This window comes from Lynx canadensis, chromosome C2 (assembly GCF_007474595.2).
Source record: "Lynx canadensis isolate LIC74 chromosome C2, mLynCan4.pri.v2, whole genome shotgun sequence".
In the NCBI taxonomy this organism is placed as follows: Eukaryota; Metazoa; Chordata; class Mammalia; order Carnivora; family Felidae; genus Lynx; species Lynx canadensis.
The window spans coordinates 18110918-18133143 of NC_044311.2; the positions used below are offsets into that span (position 1 = coordinate 18110918).

At 40.6% G+C, this 22226-nt stretch overlaps 1 protein-coding gene across 3 annotated transcripts in view; it reads left to right on the forward strand.

Annotated features, from left to right (window-relative positions):
- Positions 1 to 22226, forward strand: part of THRB (thyroid hormone receptor beta) — a 388663-nt gene that overhangs the window by 300930 nt on the left and 65507 nt on the right. For 2 of the 3 annotated variants that reach the window (XM_030329439.1, XM_030329440.2), the window contains exon 5: positions 8654 to 8914. The exons of the other annotated variant lie outside the window; for it this stretch is intronic. In XM_030329439.1, coding sequence (XP_030185299.1) covers positions 8654 to 8914 — 261 coding nt within the window. The remainder of the gene's footprint in view (positions 1 to 8653; positions 8915 to 22226) is intronic. 3 annotated transcript variants of the gene reach the window in all.

Here is a 22226-nt window from a genome sequence, read left to right on the forward strand (position 1 = left end):
TTTGTGTGCTCTGTTAGGCTTCTGAAGTATCTGGACCTGTCTCTATTAGGTTAGATTATTTCCAAATAATATTCATTCAGGTCCTGTCGTGTTAAAGCCCTGTGCTTGGTGCTGTAGGAGCTGAGAGATGAAGTTGATCAGAGTCCAATAGAGGGGGGAGGGGAAGTACGGATCCCATTGACGTAATACAGGGAAAACATGGTAAGTTCTTGCCTTACGGAGGAGAGACAGACAAGGATTATAGACATTCAAGAGAGATCCAAAAGGTAGAGCAATTGGCCCAAAGTCACACGGCTGATAAATGCCAAAGCCAGAATTTGAACCTTAATCAGCAGAGTGCAGATTCTTAACCACTATTAAACCCCGCTTCTAAAAACCAACTTTTTTTTTTTTTACATTTTTGAGAGAAAGAGACAGAGACAGAACGTGAGTGAGGGAGAAACAGACAGAATCTGAAGCGGGCTCCAGGCTCCGAACGGTCAGCACAGAGCCCGATGCAGGGCTCAAACCCACAAACCGTAAGACCATGACCTGAGCCGAAGTCAGACGCTTAACCGACTGAGCCACCCAAGCACCCCACCGCTAAAAAGCAAGACAGTTTTCATTTTCTCAGCAGTCTGGAGAAGACAGTATTGGCAGTAGAAAATCTGCATTGAAGTTGTTTTCATAGTTTTGAGTCCTCCTTGGGACTTATCAGTGACTTAGATAAGAAAACAGGCAAGAAGTCTGTGCCTAGGAAATCGTTTTCTCTTTGCAAAGTTACCAGATTGTTAGGATGGTAATTAAGGCATCGTGCTAGGCACCGTGTTCAACAAATTCTTTTAAAAAAGGAAATGATTAAATCATTGTCCCAGACTACGAGTCTGGAGTTTTCGCTTTGGCCAGCAAGAAAACAGAGAATTCAGTATAAAAAAACGCTAACATCCCGGAGGAGACCAGAGCCCGAACTGCCCTTTCATCTCCATATTTATTGAGCTCACAAGATATTACCCACGTGGTGAACGTGAAGAAAACAAGATCTTACACACGTGAACGTGGAGAAAACAATCAGACAGTAATTATTAACTTGTGTGTTGAAGAACCAAAGGGGGGCAAGTGGAGTTTGTGATCAAAATACAATAGTACATTGGCGTCAGATGGAAAGTAAGTTCCTGCAGGTGATATAACAAGTTACTCGTGATTCCATTACACTATCTCGCTAGCTAACCTCGGGCGCTTTTGCCCCGTGGTCACAGCTTTCCGCCCTAAGCTTCTTTCTAACCCATTTATGTAAGTAGAACCTATTTCCCCATAAATCATGAGTTATGAAGTAGCACGTGGACAGAGAAAGATACATGAAAAGTGTTAATGAAGTTTGGAGGGTGGATGGGATGGTTCAAGAAAACCTAAGTAGATCTAGGCTTTGAAGGCTGAGAACAGATCAAATCCTATGAGCAACCTTATATGGTCAGTTTACAAATGGAAAGAACTGAGGCTTAGAAAGTGGCCGTGATTTCCAAAATTGGACCCTTCAGCCACCAAAAGAGTGGGACTCAGATTTCCAACTTCCCTCTCTCCTCTGTTCACTAAAACAGAGTCGCCTCCAGGTCGATATGGGGATCCAACCGTTAGGGTTTTGTTTGTTTGTTTGTTTTGAGAAAGAGTGGGGGAGGGGCAGAGAGAGGGAGAGACAGAATCCCAAGCAAGCTCTAGGCCATCAGTGCAGAGTCCCATGTGGGGCTCGAGCTCACTAACCGTGAGATCATGACCTGAGCTGAGATCAAGAGTCAGATTCTTAACAAACTGAACCACCCAGGCACCCCCAAACCATTACGTTTTACTTTCGATTATCTTCCTTGAGAAATGCAACCCTGATAGGTTCTTTAAAAGGGAAAATCCAACCTTCATGTAAAAGGGGCAGGGGTTGGTGATCCCAGTAATTGTTCTCAATACATCAAGAGGAGGTGATGTATGGAGTTGGAAAGGGCACTCCAGGATTAAGGAGCTGACTCTGTGGTGGGAGCAAGCATCACATGTTAGAAAAAGCCCACACAGCCAGAAGACAAAAGGCAAGGGGCCAACGCCACAGGGGAGCAGCTCGGTGGGATAGGCAAGGGTAAATCTCTTGGAGTCTTTCTGGCTGTAGTAATGTATATTTTTGAAAGCTCACTCTGCCTGCTCTGTGAACAGTGGGCTGTAGGTGGCTTAGAATGAAAGCAGGCAGACCAGTTGTGAATATAAATAAGTAACTGAGGGACGCCTGGGTGGCTCAGTCAGTTAAGCATCTGACTTCAGCTCAGGTCATGATATCGGGGTCCGTGGGTTCAAGCCCCATGTTGGGCTGTGTGCTGACAACTCAGAGCCTGGAGCCTGCTTCAGATTCTGGGTCTCCCTCTCTCTCTGCCCCTTCTCAACTCTTGCTCTCTCTCTCTCAAAAATAAAAAAACATTAAAAAAAATTAAAATGAGTAACTGAGAAAATTGAATAATAAACATAGTTGATAAAGAACTTTGAAAGAATAAAATGACAACTATTAGGGCACCTGGGTGGCTCAGTGGGTAAAGCATCTGACTTCAGCTCAGGTCATGATCTCACAGTTCGTAAGTTCAAGCTCCATTTAGTGAGTTCAAGCCCCATTTCATGTGAGCCCCACTTGTCTCTCTCCCTCTCTCTGCTCTTCATGGGATTCTCTCTCTGTCTCCCTCTCTCTGCTCCTCTCTCACTTGTGTCCTCTCTCAAAAAAAAATTTTTTTTAATAAAATAAATTACTCTTATTAAAAAAGATAACTTAATAGGCTAATGGCTACTCATCAAACTAAGGCAAATAATGATAATATTATCTGTTAACAGCACAAAGGTATGAAAGAGCAGATGAAGTGCTTCTCTGAATGTAACGTTCCTCTTAAATCAAACAGTGTCACTGTGTACCTCCCTGGATGTTCATGAAGATGAGTAAGAATGTCTAGTTCCATACTTGGCCCTTAGTAAATGCTCAGCCAAACATTAGTCTCCTGTTCTACCGGACTCCACAAATAAAAGTCAGTTGATATGTACATAGTATGAGAATTAGGCAAAGCTAAAGCTTAATGGGCTCGAGTAAAAAATTGGAATGGAAATTAGAGACATCATACTTAATATCCTGAGCTATACGTGATAATTCAACACACTCCCTGGGTTTGCAAAGCACACTGTATACACATTCCCCTACCACAGAGTATGGGTTGGGGTCTCAATGCCTAATACTGATGGCCTTTAATGCAAACTAAACACTCTTATAATGAGTGCCATGAAATCCCAGCCTACTCAGCTGACCCTCACTGACCAGGTTGTCATAATCCTATTTCCTTTGCCTTAGTGCTTTTCTAATGTATCAGCTTGATTTTGTGTCCTGAAATACTTGAATATTTCCATGTAATTCTCCCTTTTTTGATGGACAGATTTATTTCCGATCCTATTTAATGAAATTTCCTGAGATAGGCTGTAGGTAGTTATAATAATGAGATTTAGGTTTGTTTCTTTTTACAAAATAACTTTTTAGACTGGTGTTGTGTCATTCAAAGTCACAAGAATTGTAGACATCTAACACAAATTCAGCCACTCGATCTATACGCTCTTGAGAAACACAGGCCAATGTGTGCCTGGTTATTTCAGTAGCAGTTCACATGCTCCTATCTACCTATTTTCTCCAATTCTTCTTGGATAAATTAAATTGGTTAATTGTCTTGATGTCTAGAATATGAAGTATTAAAAGCCAGGTATTAGCTAGAATCCATTAAAGAGCAAAGGATTCACACTGCATGTGAATAACAAGATATGGTCATTCCTAGAATCCTCCTTTAAAAAAAAAATGTAGGGCTCCTGAGTGGCTCAGTCGGTTAAGCGTCCGACTTCAGCTCAGGTCATGATCTCACAGTCTGTGAGTTTGAGCCCCGCGTCGGGCTCTGTGCTGACAGCTCAGAGCCTGGAGCCTGCTTTGGATTCTGTGTCTCCCTCTCTCTCTCTGCCCCTCCCCTGCTCATGCTCTGTCTCTGTCTCAAAAATAAATAAAGACATTAACAAAAAAAATTTTTTTTAAATGTATTTCAGGGCAGCTGAGTGGCTCAGTTGATTAAGCATCTGACTTCAGCTCAGGTCATGACCTGATGGTTTGTGGGTTCGAACCCCACATTGGGCTCTCTGCTGACAGCAGAGAGCCTGCTTTGGATCTTCTGTCCCCCTTTCTCTCTGCCCCTCCCCTGCTTGCTCTCTCTCTCTCTCTCTCTCAAAAATAAATAAACATTAGAAAATTTTTAGTGTATTGCTACTATTGTTCACATCATGTCCCAGATAATTAATGCCCAGAGCAACAGACTTTTTAGGGGAATACTTACTTACATCCGCACCCACCATCTATAAGATAATATCCAATTAATATCTGACCTTTTATTGAAATATAGTTGACACACAATGTTACATTAGTTTCAGGTGTACAAATAGTGATTTTACAAGTTTATACAATATGCTGTGCTCACCACAGGTAGCTACCATCTGTCACCATACGTTATTATTATACCATTGACTGTATTCCCTGTGGTGTACCTTTTATCCCCATGACTTCTTCATTCATATCTGGAAGCCTGTGTCTCCCACTTCCCTTCACCCATTTTACCCACCCTGTACCCTCCTCTCCTCTGGCAACCATCAGTTTGTTCTTTGTATTTATCTATCTGCTTCTGCTTTTTGTTTGTTCATTCATTTTGTTTTTCAGATTTTACCTACATATAAGTGAAATCAGATAGGATTTCTTTCTCAGTCTGATTTATTTCACTTAGCATAATACTCTTTAGGTCCATCTACGTTGTTGCAAATGGCAACATCTCATCCTTTTTTATGGTTGTGTAATTTTTCTGTGTGTGTGTGTGTGTGTGTGTGTGTTTGTAGAGCACCTCTTTATCCATTCATCTATCAATGAACACTTATGTTACTTCCCTACCTTGCCTATTGTAAGTCATATATTATACATATATCTTTTTAAATCAGTGTTTCTGTTTTGTTTGGTAAGTACCCAGTAGTGGAATTAGAGAATCATAGGGTAGTTCTATTTTTAAATTTTGGAGGAGTCTCCATATTGTTTTCCACAGTGGCTGCACCAATTTAAATTCTCACCAGTGGTGCCCCAGGGTTCCTATTTCTCCACATCCACACCAACACTTATTGTTTCTTGTGTTTTTGATTCTAGCCCTTCTGACAAGGTGAGGTGATATCTCATTGTGCTTTTGATTTGCATTTCCCTGATGATTATGGCACTGAGAATATTTTCATAACATCTGACTTTTAAAGCTTCACACAGCTGATCCCAAAACAGTTGATGAATTGTTTAATTATAAAGCAAATTTACTTCAAGGCTGTGTAAAAACATCAGGGTGTGAGATGGAGACTATGTCCTTACCTGGAACCTGCCAGTAATTTGTTTTCCTGCCTTCAGTTTTCTGAACTCTGTGGATCTCAAACTCTTTTGGGTGTCAGAATCATCTGGAGAACTTAGTAAATAAACAAACGCCCGGGCCCCATCCCACTTCAATAGGCCTGGTCTTCTGTGTTCTTTAGTAGTGCCTCAGGTGATTGTCACTCGCTAAGGTTTGAGAATGGTTGACTTAATCTGTTGCTATTTCAGTCCCTCTACGAAGATATGGCTCATTGATTTGAGTTTGGGGGGAACCAAAGGATACGAGCATTAGACATAGAAATAGCAGGGTACCCCTGAACACCAGCACTGCCAAGCAAACACACGTGAGGTAACTTATGGGCAGAATTTAAGGAGCTCGGTGTAGTGGGTATCTTATCCCTCCTTTGGAATGGAATAGGACTTGTATGTGTTGCCCTGTTCATGGAAGGATAAGGATTCTTAAGAATCCTCCTTAAATAGAATCCTCTCAAATTTTCCCATGACCCAACCAAGAGTTCTCAGTCCCCAGGTTTCCCAGCAGGTGCCCCAACCAATAAACTTGCCAATTAAGTGGCTGAATATCATTATCATGAATGTAATTACAGACAGTAATTTACGAGCCCGTAAGTGCCTCCCATGAATGAAGCCCTTTCCCCCAACCATCTCAACTTCTTTTCTTAGGAAAATGGATGGCAATCTTATCCCTTGCCTCACCCCAAACATAACCTCCCTTGCTTAGAAGAAATCCCTGCTCTTGCTGGCCCAGGGGACACGCTGAGCAAGCTTTAATAGGCTGTGCTTAAGGAGGAATGTCCCCTTGGGTGGAGTCCCTTTCAGCATCTCTCATCCAAGCGTGGTCACTAGCTCCCTTCACTAGGGAGCAGTAACTACTCACTTTGGCTGAATTTCTTAATTTCTGTTTGATCAGGGAAATTGATACCAAATTTTAAGAATTTCTGCAGAAAAATCAAATGTTGGAGGCTTTACAAAATAGTGTGATAACTTTAGCATTACTTAACATGGAGCTTTACAGGATGCAATTTACCAAGGATTTAGAGAGTCCCTGAAAACAAAGAAGACCTATAGAAACATGCATTGGTCAGAAACCTTTTTATGTATGTAGAAATAAAATCAATCTCTTTAGGCCCAGAATTAACCCTTGCATTCAGTAGCTTTATATTTAGCTCATGAAAACCTCAAACCCTCGCGGATAATAAACTTGAATGGATTCTACATAGATATGTTTAATTTGAATGCAATACAATCTCTCACGATTTTAATCTGTTGTTTTCTTTTAATGGATAGTGAGAATAGGTACCTGTAATTGCACAGTAGCTGGCTGTGGTTGAGTCCAGATTTCTTGATTCACCATGCATTGAATAAGGCCACGTAATCTCCAAAGAGAAAGGACTCATGACCTCACACAATGCCTAGCACGGCCGTTTGCATACAGTGAATTTTCAGGGCTCTTCTCTGAATAAGATCAAATGTTGTATCCAAAAGCTGTCACAGTAGAATTTTTTTTTTTTTTTTGCAAGGACTTATTGCTTACTGACCTTGTTATTTCAAGCCACACAAAGAAATCATGTGTTGATTATTTGTTGTCAATGTTCACAGTCGCCTCCTGGAGTAGAAAGAGAGTGTATGTGTGTTAGAATTTCCACATAGTAACCTGAAATCTCACAGGGTAAATGTGGCCTCCAAAGTGACTGAGAGTAGGTCACACTTTTAGAGAAACCATCCTAACTAACAACAACTGAAGACGTTTAGTCCTTTAGAGAGGGTGCTTACGAAAACCTAAAGCATTTTTAACCCTTGCGTTAAATAATTTAAAAGTCGTTTTAAATGTTAGAAAGGCAGCTTACTTAATACTCCCAATACTGGGGAGCCTCAGTGGGTTAAATGTCCGACTTTGGCTCAGGCCATGATCTCGCGGTCTGTGAGTTCGAGCCCCGTGTCAGGCTCTGTGCTGACAGCTCAGAGCCTGGAGCTTGCTTCGGATTCTGTGTCTCCCTCTCTCTCTGCCCTTCCCCTGCTCACACTCTGTCTCCCTCTCTGTATCTCAAAAATAAATAAACATTAAAAAAAAGAAAAAAACCTTCCAATACTATGCACAGATCAGGATGGACTCTTCTCTCTAATATGGATATCTTTGCTCCTTTGGTAATTTCTGCATAAAGGAAAAATTCACTTATAAATTACAGTCTTTCAATCACTGTATATGATCAATTTAAAAGTATAACTCTATATTGTATTTTTCTCATTTTGACAGTAGCCTAAGAATTTCTAGAAATATGGATGACCAGATGGATTTTGTTTTAAATTTTTTGTATATACAAATACATACATTAGCCTGTTCATTTTCACTACCTTATATCCATGTACAGTAAAGATATTCAAGGAGGTAAAGTTTGCCACCGGGGAAGATCAGTGTGAGAAAGTTTTCATTATGTTATTCCACTTCTTCCTATTTTCTAGAGGGTAGATTTTCAAGTCCCTATAAATTAAATAGGAAGAACAACACCATATACATAAGTAATTCACTGCCTCTGCCTCAGCCAAAGAGATCCGGAGCTTATTCTATCATTAGGGCTGCTCATCGGCCCCACAACTAAAGCACTGTCTGCTTTCCTTCATTGGATCTCATTGCCTATTTGGGACTACATTTACAAATATCCATTTGAAGATCCAGTCCCTTTTATCAGGCTGTTAGGGAAGAAGGTGGTAGGGAGGACTGAGTCGTCACTCTTTGAGGAACCACGTGAGCATGTCCCACTTAAGTAACAAGGGTGCCCCTCAGGTCAGCCTGTGATGAAACCAAAGTCAAACAAGGCTGAATCCTGGATGTTTTATGTCCTAAGGATCTGAAAAGTGTACATGGCCAGCCCTGACCCTCAAGACCTCAAACGATCGTCTAAGCAGTAACATAAATTGGCGTAAACTTGCTCTTGGGCTATTGCTGTGGAAGCCTGGCTGGCGAAAGCACAGCCTTTCCATGGAGGAACTAATGTCTTTCTAGGCACTAAAAATAAGGGGGAATGTGTTGATTACTCCGACAGGCAATCCAACTGCGGTGGCTAAATGCCCAAGGCTGACAAATTCTGCATCTTATCACTGCCGTCAAGTGGAGGTGCATGTGAATACTGTCAGCCCCAAAGAATTGAGAAACAACTTGCCTTCCAAAACTGCATCTCAACAAAATCTTGACAATGCCAACAGCTCGTCATCTCGTGTTTTTCAACCCTCCAGAAAATGGCCTTCCAGCCTGGGACAAACCAAAGCACTGTCCAGACCGAGAACACGACTGGAAGCTAGTAGGAATGTCTGAAGCCTGCCTACATAGGAAGAGCCATGCGGAAAGGCGCAGCGCATTGAAAAATGAACAGACATCACCACATCTCATCCAGGCCACTTGGACTAGCTCAATATTCCATCTGGACCATGACGATGTGACTGATCAGAGTGTCCCAAGTGCCCAGACCTTCCAAACAGAAGAGAAGAAATGTAAAGGTAACCCGATTTTTATTAGACCCTACCAAGTTGTTTCTTCAACAAGCAGAAAAAAATCTCTGTTGTAAATGTGTGCTCAGCTCCATTTATTCCAATGCACAGTGTCCATGTGTTTTCCCCAACTGTTCCGTTGCAGGGTTTCTTTATCCCCAAATCTTCTTTTGAACATAAATAAATGAGTCCCAAAGGAAAGCAGTTAATTTCAGTTTCATGTTGTGTTGGACACTTGAGGAGAAGACATTTTTATTTCTCTAATTAGCAGATGGGTTGTTAGCTTTGGCTTTAACTCTGCTTTTGAATCTGAGTAGAAATAGACATTGCTATCGTTCTATAACTACTTGCCTTTGATACGCGCACGCGCGCGCGCGCGCGTGTGTGTGTGTGTGTGTGTGTGTGTGTGTTTCTTTTCCCAATGGCTAATGGGATCTCAAAGACTACCTTTAACCCAAATAGACAATTCATGCTCAAAAGAGAGGTTTTAAGTTGTTTTCTTTTACTCATTAAATCCTTGTGTCATCTTCCTGAAAGGCAAGATTATGGTGTTAGGAGGTTGTCACCTCATAAAAAAAGTGTTAAACTGGCCTTAAGTTCCTGATTGCATTAGATTTAACTGGTCTTTACCTCAGGTTGCCTCCACCCTGACAGATGTCTTTGTGCTGATCGCTTTATTGTCTTAGGGCTCCCCAAAATGTGTGCTTTGTAAATTCATTTGTGCTTTTAAATGTCCACGTTCATGTGACTTTCCATTCTTTTTCAATTTAGCATGTAGGGGGAGAAAAGATCTTTTTGGTTCTTCTTTAAGGACTTTGACTCATGACTAAGTTTTAGATTGTGTTTTTGGAAATCTGGCAATCACTCAGCAAGATATATTAATAAAAGTCTGTAAAGTCTTTTCTATATGAGCCATGAAAGACTTTTACATACCGTTTTAACTTGAAGATAAACACATGATCATTCTATCAAAAAACGGCTGGTCTTTTAGCTTTTCAGAGAACACATGATAATCTCCTTAGAACTTCCAGTTGACCTGGGAAGTTGAGTGTGTACATTGTTTCAACTGAAAATAGAATTATCTAAGAATAATAAAATAGTGGTATGAGCTCTGATTTGAGTGTAGTCAAAACTATACATGTTCTGAATGGGAAGATTTGTGTTTGAACTGCCTCTCTATTATTTGGGGATTTGAGAAACTGAACGGGTATTTAGAAAAAGAACAAATTAAGGTTTTTTTGAAAGAGCATATAGGACAAGAATGTGTGCCTGTGTGTGTGCATAGGCACACAAATTTGTTTGAGAAACAATTGAGATTTAGTCTTAGAATTTGCAACCAGAGTGTGTCTTCAGAATTTATGAGCTGGCATCAAAACCATGTCACTCCTTGGTTTACAGTGAAATGCCAACATGAAATTGTAGTATCCTCGTCATCTAAGAACCTCACAAACTAATTTGATTCATTCACAGTTGGTACCCATACTCATTCATTCAGTCAGTCACTCATTTATTCATTCATAGGCTCCATCTATGTCTCCATCATTGACAAAAAATCTTGGCCTTGGGTACCCAGAGTTCCCAATACTGTAGTTTTCAGTTTGTAGTTATACCTTAAAAGCAAAAGGAAACAGTCTCTATTTGGATCCAAGGCAGTAACTATGGTACAGTGGTTAAAGTCACAAGTTTGGGCTAGAATCCTAGCCCTTCCACTCTGTCCTTGAGCAAGTTTATGCGATTGTTGATAAAATTAAATAAGATAATATATTTAAGCATTTAGCATAGTACCTCTCATAAGTGCTCTCTAAATGGCAGCTATCATTATTACTGTGATCAGTATTATTAGCTATGCACCATTAAATCACATAAATTCCTTGTGCTCCACTGTGTGCCTAGTAAGGTATGGAGAAGGAGAATAGGACAGATGAGTGTGGGGTAAGGCATGACGTATCGGGGGGATTAGAGTTGATAACCCATTTTGCATTCATTAAGCTCTCCTTTGCTGAAAGTCAGAGAACTATTTAATAAGAAAATATAATTAAATTATTACATTAAAGTCCTTCCTCAAGATTCTAGTATTAAAAGGAAAACAGCTACTAGCAACGTGGATGGAACTGGAGAGTGTTATGCTAAGTGAAATAAGTCATATAGAGAAAGACAGATATCATATGTTTTTCACTCTTATGTGGATCCTGACAAACTTAACAGAAGACCATGGGGGAGGGGAAGGAAAAAAAAAAGTCAGAGAGGGAGGGAGCCAAACCATAAGACACTCTTAAAAACTGAGAATAAACTGAGGGTTGATGGGGAGTGGGAGTGGGGGGAGGGTGGGCAATGGGCATTGAGGAGGGCACCGGTTGGGATGAGCACTGGGTGTTGTATGGAAACCAATTTGACAATAAATTTCATATTAAAAAATTAAAAAATAAAAATAAAAAATAAGAAATAAAAAAAAAAAAGGAAAACAACTAAGGAAAAATCTCTGGTAGTTTCTACAGTAACCAGCAGGGTTCACCTTGGCATGAACATGAGTCAATGGCTTGGCTGAGCATGAAAATGCCACAGGAAACCCAATGTTGTCATGGCCCATGAACCGTATAAAGTGAATTTTACTCATTCACAGTGGACAACTCTATTTAGGGAGGCACCTGTGAGGCCAGAGAAACAACTTGATTAGTCGCTCTTTTCTTCTTGGAGTTGGTTCTTGTTCATCTGCTCTGCTCGTCTGCCACCTGTATAAAATCACTGTGAGGAGAGTTCTGTTTTAATATCCATTTATGCTGGATATTTATTTCCTGGCTATCTCTTTCCAGCCCCCAAGCATGCTTGATATCTCAGTCCTGGGCTACAATTCCATGCGTTTATCCCATCAGTGTTTATTAAGTGCTTGCTATATGTAGGACATTACCCTTGATGTCTGAGTATGAAAAATAGCATCAAGGCCGAAAGTATATCCAAAGAGCCCCATTTCAAGGACCCAAAATGGAATTAACAAGAACTAAATGGTCCCGAAGGATACAAAAAGTTAAGGATCTACAGTGCAAGAGCCAAAAGAACAAATTGCCTGCTTGAGTTACACAATAGGCCTGTCTCTCAGGTCAGTAAGTAGCCCATCTAGATCAGTGCATCTCCAAGGGCGGTTTGTGGATGAGTACCCTTCTACAAATTGTCATCGTTACTCTCTATTGATGCAAATACAGACTAACAGTAAGCATTAGAAACTTTTCTAGCAATTTGACATTACCACTGACTTTCAAATGCATGATCAGTGGATTCACATCACTGAACAGAGACTGGACCAGTCAGGAATTGTCAAACTTGCCTGGTCAGCCATGCATGGCCACAGCTATGTCACAGTCGTGCGCAGTATAACCACGCATTGAGCTATAATGGACCAGATATTTTTTAAATGGTCCTTCGGTTCAAATAATTATGCTTTATAGAATTATTGATGTTTTTCTTGTCGCTTATTTATGGTATATATTCAATGTATTGGTTTTCATTTTGGGCTGAACACCGGTTTCATTTTAATCTGCATATACCTGTGTTTCTATCCGCTACAGTCCTTCTAAAGAAATTAATTGGTAACACATTTAACTAGAATGAGAACTCTGGCAACCTAACATTCTGCTGCAAAGCCCACAATTCAAACCTGCTCTAGTACCAGGGGCTATTTCCAACCAGAAGCAAGCGACCCCATTCCCTTCCCCAAGCCACCCTTCTGTCTCCACACTACACCTCCCTGGAGTTTTTGTCACAATCTGAACTGATTGCTTAGCCACAAGGACCACATCCTACTCCTGCCCACCTCCTTCCTTCCCAGAGTCTGAGATGATATATTCGGTGGTGCTCAAAGTGCACCAACCAGTGGCACTAACTACACCAGGAGCTTGTCAGAAATGCAGAATCTCAGGCCTCAATCCAGACTGCTGAATTGGAAGCTTTGAAAAGAGGCCCAAGAATCTGTTTTTTAGCCAGCCCTCTGGGTGATTGTTAAAAACAATCAGGAGGAAATGCCTAAGAATGCATACTCTTAAGCTCTTAGTATAGGAGAGGTCCTGCCACCTAGTGGACATTTAGGGAATGTGCATTTTTCTTCCCTTTCTTGACTGGGACTGGAGAGCCACCTACGTCACTGGTTTTGATAATACTTCCTTTAGGCCTGGTTTAGCTTTTTTTTTGTTTTTTTCAAATTTCTTTTAATGTTTATTTTTATTTCTGAGAAAGAGAGAGAGCGTGCACATGCGAGGGAGGGGCAGAGAGAGAGGGAGACACAGAGCAGGCTCCAGGCTCTAAGCTGTCTGTCAGTGCAGAGAGAGCCCGACGCAGGGCTAGAACTCACGAACCTCAAGATCATGACCGGAGTCAAAGTCAGTCGCCCAACCAACTGAGCCATCCAGGCACCCCTAGGCCTGGTTTGTCTTAATTGCCAACTGGATGTTCTATTTAATCACTCAGCCTGGTAACACATCCCTCTGGGACTTGAGCCCTTCAGAGAATCCCACTCTGTTTGGCTGGGGCCCTGATCCTCCTCTAAGTACTTAGAAGGCTTCTTCATGCAGACCTCTCATGCCTTCCTGAACTTCTCTTCAGAACCACAGGGTCTCACCAGTCCCACAAGGATGAGTCCCAGATGGATGTGTGTGCTCCTGTAGCTGGTCCAGCAGGGTTTGGATCCAGACAATCAGACCTCCATCCTTAGATGTTTGTGCTCAACGTCAGTCAGGGACCTCCCAGTAGGAGGAGAGAGGCAAGGACTGACCCACCTCCCCTGCTGCGCCAGAAGAAAGTGAACAGCAATCTGGTGATCTCACTTGAATGTTCTCTGTAGGTCAGTTCTATGCTTAATATCAAAAGAGTTGAGTCTTAGATTGGAGGAAGACAAGGAAAAAAAAGAGTTAAAATAATTTTACTAACGAGTTATTTTCTCTCATCATAAAATCCTCCCATGTTCGTGTACAAAGTTGAAAATTTCAACAAAAATAATTTTTATAAATATTTTAATTCCATCTTCCAAAGACAAGCAGTGTTAAAATCTTCAGTATATCTCTTTTTTCTATGCATCTCTGTTTTTTCTAAACACGGGATCATACTGGCATACCATTTTTTAACCAGCTTTTAATGTTTAACAACATATCATGAACATTTTCCTTTGTCATTAAGTATTGTTCTGAATTCTGACTTTTATTGGCTATAAATTATTCTTGCTTATAGATACACCCTAATTTTTTAAGCCAGTCCCCAAGATTTAGACAAGTTAAAGTAATTTTTAAAATAGTATCTTATGTCAGCAAAGGGCCAGACTATTAACTCATGCTCTTCATAAGGGGAAAAAAATGAATCAAATCAATGATGACAATTTTAAATGATATATAATTCTCATTTACGAAAATAACAAAGTGTTCTAAAAATGAGAGCCATTGTATGCATTATAATCCTTCAAGTTAGACATTCACATTTTCAGCGGGTGATCGCTATCTTTGTCCTTAAGTAAAATACAAGGACATCTTCAGGTAAATGAGTATTTTAGAAGTTAGGGGATGAAAAAGCTTGAGCCCTTCCACTAGTACGACCATCTGTTCCATCCATCTCCACTCTCCACTCTGCCCCTACTCACCATACATCATGTGTGCAGTCCCAGCTGAGAGCACAGTGTGATTCATATACCTCAAGGGCACTCTAGGAGCCTTAGCCATCAGCATGAGAATAAGTGCTCTCTACCAGCTTCTGGTATGTGCAGGGGAGTTGTGGGACTTGATACTTCAAGTGCAGGAAAGAGCACCCCATAAGTAGATCAGGACAGACAGAAATAGAGGGCAAGAGAAGAAAGGAAAGTCATCAGCTGGAGTGGAGGGGGAAAAAACTGGAAACAGGGCAATAGCAAAGAAGGGAAGCATCAGAAATTCAAGGCTCTTCCATCCAACTTCAGTTTTCATTGAGATACAGCACAGAGCAATGGATAGACCACAGGCTTTCCAAGGCCAATTTAGCAGTGTCTATCACAGCATAAAATGCATACATGGTTTGACCCAGCTGTCCGTCTGACAATACTCTATCCCATAGAAATACTCAAAGCGGACCAAGATCTGTGTTCACCCTGTTTTCTTTGCCCCTCTGTTGTTGTTGTTGTTGTTGTTGTTGTTGTTGAAAATTAATAACAATCCAAATGTCCGTCCACAGGGGAATGCTCAAATAAATTATGGCATATCTAAAGTATCCACTAGAAAAATAAACAGATTTTTTTAAAAAAAAATTTTTAACGTTTATTTATTATTGAGAGATGGAAAGACTCAGAGCGTGAGCAAGGGTTGGGTAGAGAGAGCAGAGACACAGAAGCTGAAGTAGGCTCCAGGCTCTGAGCTGTCAGCACAGAGCCCGATGCGGGGCTCGAACTCACAAACTGTGAGATCATGACCTGAGCCGAAGTCGGTCACCCAATCAACTGAGCCACTCAGGCGCCCCTAAACAGATTCTTTAAAAGAGGTCCTTTCAGGAATACATAACAGAGAAGCAACTACACATTAAGTATAGTCGGATCCCATTTGGAGTTTTAAAAGTCTGTATCATTGTGAGTGCACAAATGTGCACAGAAAAAGGTCCTGGATACACATCAACCAGTGACACTAGGCACCTTAAAAAGGAAAGAGTAGAGCAAAGGAGGATGCTAAAACTAACTCCACATACAACTGCATTCAAGAGTTTTTTACAGTAGGAATGCATTAATGAATAACTTGTACCGTTTCCTTTAAAAGTTAAGATCATATGCTTATAGTCAGACAGACTTAGGTAAACTTCTTGCTCTTAAATTTACCAACGCAGGGCAGATTTTTTTAACCTCTCTGACCCTCAGTCTACTTAATTTTAAATGGGCTCATAATATCTGGCTTTCAGATTTGTTGTAAAGATGAAAGTTAATGTGTATAAACCACCCAGCATAGCACCTGCCATTTAGTAGAGACTACATAACTGTTCTTGGAACAGAAACATTCTTTCAGCCTCGGGCTCCCCTTTTCCAGTTTTTGTTCCCCTTTCTGACTTTGAAATACGATGACAACCATATAAACATAAATGAAGAGAAGCAAAACAAAACATCACATACACAGCTACAGTAGAGGCACAAACAATTGAAAGAAGGGTCTAAGCAACAGCCAAGATATTTTTCAATCTCTTTCAAAAATTAAAAATTCAGGGGTGTCTGGGTGGCTCGATTAGTTAAGCATCTGACCCTTGATCGCAGCTCAGGTCATGATCTCAGGGTCATGAGTTCAAGCCCCACATTGCACTCTGTGCCCAGTGGGAAGCCTACTTAAAAAAAATTTTTTTTTTCATTTAAATAAGAAACCAAGAAAAGTATGAAGGAGCTGAACTGGAATTTTAATTCTGGCAGTCCGGCTCCAGTACCAGAGCTCTTCATCATTATACTTCCTTATGACACAAAAAGGCAAAGAAACTGCTGGCAGCCCAAGGAAAGAATCTAAGCCACAGAGAAAACACTGGCCTACATGCAGGGGAAGGTGCAGGGCAGTCAGACCTAGCGTGACAGAAGCAGAGGGGTTCAGCGCATATCTAGTCCTACAGTCCAAGGTCAGATTCTGGTGCTACTGTTAATCAGCCACTGAGCCTTGAGCGAATCTCTTAGCCTCAGTCTCCTCATCTGTAAAATGGGGATCCTATCTCCCAGAACTGTGGGATTCTGTGTGTATTATTTTTATAATGAAGCTTAGAAAGACCCGAAGCAGACTGGATGTTAGGGATGTAGAACGCAATGTGAGAACAACCGCTAAGTAGATAATGACAGAATTGAAGTTTCTAATGCTGAGGATACTATGGATACAAGGGGAACAGATACAACAGCCAAATCCCTGGATGCTTCCAACGGGTAATTTTCAAACAAGATAATGTACCATGTGGATGGTTAACTTGTAGAGCTTGCACTGAAGTTGAAAAGGTGCTATTGGGAGAGTCAGTCTTACAAAGACATCATAGGTGACCACTGGAATCTCCCTGTGCCAGACATTTCCCACAGGTTGTCCTGAATTCCCTGTGGTCTTTCCAAATGCAAAGCTTCTGGCTGGATATCTTATCGAGTCACTAGTGTCTCCAAGTGGATGAACTGGGTAGGATTCCTTTCTCCCTGGACAGGGTCCAATAACGGCAATGGAAGGAATGGACTGGAAGGAGCCATGAAGGGGTGAGGATAGCAGGGAATGGATGAGACAGAGAGAGAATAAGGAGCAGGACTGTCATGTGCATGCTTTCAGGTTGTGTGCTGGGCGGTAGAGGTGGCATTTACCCACGGTTCAGTCTGTGACGCAGTGCTCTAAAGAACCGCATCACCTGTATCACCTCTTGCCAAAAAAGACACTGAACACAGAGGTTCCAGTAAAATTTGGGCAAATGTTTGAATGGCATGTTGATCTGGGGCTATCAAGATATTCCAAGATTGATAGCACTGTAATGTCTAAGGAAATTTGCTAAAAGAGGAGAATTTAAATGTTCTCAACAAGTATATGTGTATCTATACATTGTGTACATTTATATACAATTGCATATAAAAATGTATATAAAATATTTGAGGTGACGGATGTGTTAAATCACCCAGATGGAAGAAATCCTGTCATAATGTATGTGTATAGCAAATCACCACAATGTATACTTTAAATACCTTACAATTTTATTTGTCAATTGTACCTCAATAACCCTGAAAAAAAACTTATTTCAAGAATCTTCAAATTACTTAGCTGGCCTACTGCATTAAATCTTAGGAATGTTCCCTGGCATTTGGTAGGTGCACAGGGAATATTGAGAACAGAAGACCATGGTTTGGCTCTTAGGCATGACATTTACCAGGTATTTAACCTTGGATAAATCACTAATTCTCTCCAGCAAAGAATATAATCAGAGATTGATTGACCATAAAGAACCAAGGACATTAATCTGCACTCCATTAATCTGCTACTCCAATACAATAACCATATTTCCCCTTGTGGGGAAAACAGGACAAAATACACTAAATCAGTACTAACCCCCAAAACCTAAACTGTGATTACCAGATAAACATAGCAACTCCAGGACAAATTAGGCAATCAGTTGCTTTGCACCGTCACTTTCAGTGGTCTTACCTCCCTTGGAGAGGAGCACAGAAGTGTTCAGTCTGTGTAGACGCCCATTCTCAGTTCCCCAGTAAGCCTGGGCTTTTACCCCGTCAGTTTCTAAAAGACGTACTCATGCTCCATAATAAATCTATTCTCTGAAAGGATTGGTTACCTCTCCAGGGCAGAGGCTTTGGGTTTGAGTACAGCCCAGAGACTCTGCACCAAAGGTAGCCTGCATTATAGTGACACTGCAGACAAAATAGGCAACAGTGATATTGGGAAACCATTTCACCTGTACTTACGACCCATATTGACACAGGGATGGTTTCTCTCCGTAGTTAGTCTACTCTGTGGCTGATGCTACTGAGGAGTTCTATTTAGAGACCAGTTTTTCAAGTTCTGGACCAATTCATCCTCCTTAACTTGAACTGAAATAAATAGGATCCCGCTTCTCCATCCACACCAGAGAGACACCAGAAATCCAAAATCAACTGGGCTTTGGAAATGAGAATCAGAAATCCTCCATGGTCAAAAGCCATTCTCCATGGCATTGACTGAAACAGAGTTGTTTTTGGTGAACCTCTATCCCCATGACATTTGTCAGTATTGACTTATACAAGGGACTTGACTTTATTGAACTTTACTGCCTCTGAAGACATAGAATGGTACTGCAAGTATGACTATTTAATTCAATTATCTATTCTGTTAGGTTACTTGGCATTTGAGTTAAGAGTGTGGGGGGGGGGGGGGGGGTTGATGGTCTATTAGTCTAGATGGCAATACTTGATGAGTGGCAAATTTTACCTCAACTACTCATGTTGCAGCTTATACAGGTCCTACTATCATAAGCCCAGCCTCAGAATTAATGAAAAGATATTTATTTGGCTCTTTGTTTGCTTAGATCTGGAAAGAACTTCTTATACTAAGCCTAAGATATAAAACTAAAGGTCAAAAATGTGTCAGTAAAAGATGTTCCTGCCGTTTAAGGGAGAAAAAAAAATACATGTTAATATTTGCAGGATTTTCAATTGAATGGGTTTCCAGGGAAACGGGTGTCTGCAAGGAGTTCGTCCTATTTAATATTTATGGTCAAACATAGGGAATAGTGCTTTCTTGTTATCCCTTTCTGGTTACACATGATATGCTCATTCTTAACTTTCCTTTGAAGTGATCATTGTATGTCTGAGTCTTATCTCTTCCCCAAACAAAGAAAACAAATGCCCATTCTATGATTTAAAAAAAAAGTTTTGCAATATCAATAATATAAGACTGGCAATCACCACTAATATATATATATATATATATATATATGTACATACATACATACATATATATAATTAATATGACACACTTTTCCTAGATGAATGGAAGGCTATTTGATTGTTTGTTGTTTTATTGCAAATTTGCTTACTTTTTTTAAAGAGTTTTTAAGAGTTTTTTTAAGAGTTCAATTGGAAAAACAAAACTGGTAGAAAATGACCATCTTCAAGTGTGAGTGAGTTGCATGTTTTCTTGGAAGATCTGCTAAGGCAAACCTATGAATTCAATTTTATGTGTGATTTCAAAGTACTCTCAGCTGAAATGTTGGATAATGCAGAGAACTCCCATATAACCTTTATCTGGACTCACCAGTTGTTACCATTATACCACATTTACCTTACCATAGTGTGTGTGTGAGAATATATGTATGTGTTTGTTTGTATTTGTCAGAATCAGGCAAGAGTAACTTGCAGACATCATACCCACCCCTTGAACTCTAAATACTTCAGAGCGCCCCCTAAAATCAAAGAAATTCTCCTGGAAAATTTACATTACAGGGGCACCTGGGGTGGCTCAGTCAGTTGGGCATCTGACTTCGGCTCAGGTCATGATCTCACAGTTCGTGGGTTTGGGCCCCGCGTCGGGCTCTGTGCTGACAGCTCAGAGCCTGGAGCCTGCTTCGGATGCTGTGTCTCCCTCCTCTCTCTGCCCCTCCCCTACTTGCACTCTGTCTTTCTCTCAAAAATAATAAACATTTAAAAAGAATTATTAAAAAAAAAAAGCTTACATTGCAGTGCTCAAAATCAGGAAATGTAATATTGATGCATACTATTATCTAATCTATAGACTTCATGTAAATTTCATAAAATGTGCCCACCTCTCTTCCCTCCCAGGAGTGGGCGTAGAGACTGAGACCAGGGCTGGAGAAAGGATTGTCTCTGGAGGCTTTCATGGGTTTGCTCTTTTAGCCTCCCGACAGGGCTGATCCAGGCTACGATCAATTGTTCTTTATTCCAGTTTGGTTTCTGGTCCAGGATTCAGGCCAGGATTATGTATTTCATCTAGCTTTTGTGTCTCTTCTACCTGCTTTAATCTGTAATGGTTTAACAGCCTTTCTGTGTTTTTTTGTGGCATTGACATGTTTGAAGTACAGGCCTATGATTTTGTAGGAGGTCCCTCAGTTTGGGTTTGACTGATGTTTCCTCATGATTAGAATCAGATTCTGTACTTTTGACCAAAATGCCAAAAAAAAAAAACAAAAAAAAAAAAACAAAAAAAAACCTGTATCATGTGATGTTTGTTCCTATAAAAATTTAAGTGTGTGATTCAGAAATAGTTCCCACTTTTCCAAACCTCCTTCATCTTCATGTGAAGAGGTTTCCATCATTATTGATAAGCTTGTACATTATCTCATTGGGTTGGAAGGAAGTGTATTTTCTAGAAGCCCTCTTATTAAGCATCCATTCAATACGCTACAGATGAACTTCTCAAGAGTAAAAGTTATTTGCTTCTCTGTCACTTATGACATTTTTAAAGTTGGCATGACAGTATGATGCCTGGGGGACACGTTTCTTTGTGGTAGGGACAGAAAGCAGATTCTCCGCAGTCTGAAGATCTCTGAAGATAGCAGATACAGATGCTGCCTCTTTATTCTCTTCTCATGCTTTAACTGGACATTCTTTTCCTTCCACAGGCCAATCCTATTACATTACAAAACAATAAGATTGGAATGTATCTTAGGTTAATCTTTTTTTTTTTTTTTTTCAACGTTTATTTATTTTTGGGACAGAGAGAGACAGAGCATGAACGGGGGAGGGGCAGAGGGAGAGGGAGACACAGAATCGGAAACAGGCTCCAGGCTCCGAGCCATCAGCCCAGAGCCTGACGCGGGGCTCGAACTCACGGACCGCGAGATCGTGACCTGGCTGAAGTCGGACGCTTAACCGACTGCGCCACCCAGGCGCCCCTATCTTAGGTTAATCTTGATAGCAATTATGTATCTTTCTAGGCTACTCTGATATTTGAAATAAAATGAAGAACCATTTCTAGATTTGGCTCTCCGTGTACCAACATGAGGTAGATCCAGTTTTTGAAAACTCTTCTACAAGTCCTCTTTTATTCACTGCTTCCCTGAAGGCCAGCCCAAATATCACTTCCTTTCTGCTTCTTTCTCCATTCCCCCTCGAAACGAATCATTTATTTCCTTGTGCTGTCATGAGATGTTACTAGAGCACTTACGGTGCATGCACCACCTCTTATTACAGCTTCTGAACATGCCTGGGTAATTCACCAGATTGGGATCATCTTGATTGACACCAAAAATGTTCCTAAGCATATTCTGTGTGCCCAGCGCTGTGCCATGTGTTGAGAATAAAAAGTTCACTGAGACCAGCATGGGGTTTCCAATTAGACGTGCTGGGTGAGCTTTGTGTCTAGACTGGAAATGAGCAGCAACTGTGTTGACGACCAAGCTATAATCAATACTCTACTGGATGACTGGCATTTGTCTCAGGGAAGAGGAAGAAAGAGTGTAACCGGTGTTGTTTCAGAAGTAATAATTCCACTTCACTCCACGTTCACTTAACACACGAAGCATTCCGTGCATCAGATACTGTTTTCTGCTTGTTGATATGTCTTTTTAGTTGGGTTGCAATTTTCAGAGGAAGGCTACGTCTTCCTCCTACACATGATATTGATATATAAATGGTTCGAACTTTTAACTCTGTTTATTTTGATGATCAGTTTTAATTAGCTCAAGCTATTTGTAACCCCACATCTATTTTTATAAGGCTTTATTGAGATATAATTTACATACCATAAAATTCCTCTGTTTTAAGTGTAGAGTTCCATAATTGGGAGTATATTTGCAGAGTTTTGCAATCATCACCAAAATCTTATTTTAGAACATTTCCATCACCCCAAAGAAACTTTGAACCGATTTACAGTTACTCTTCACTCCTGCACCCAGT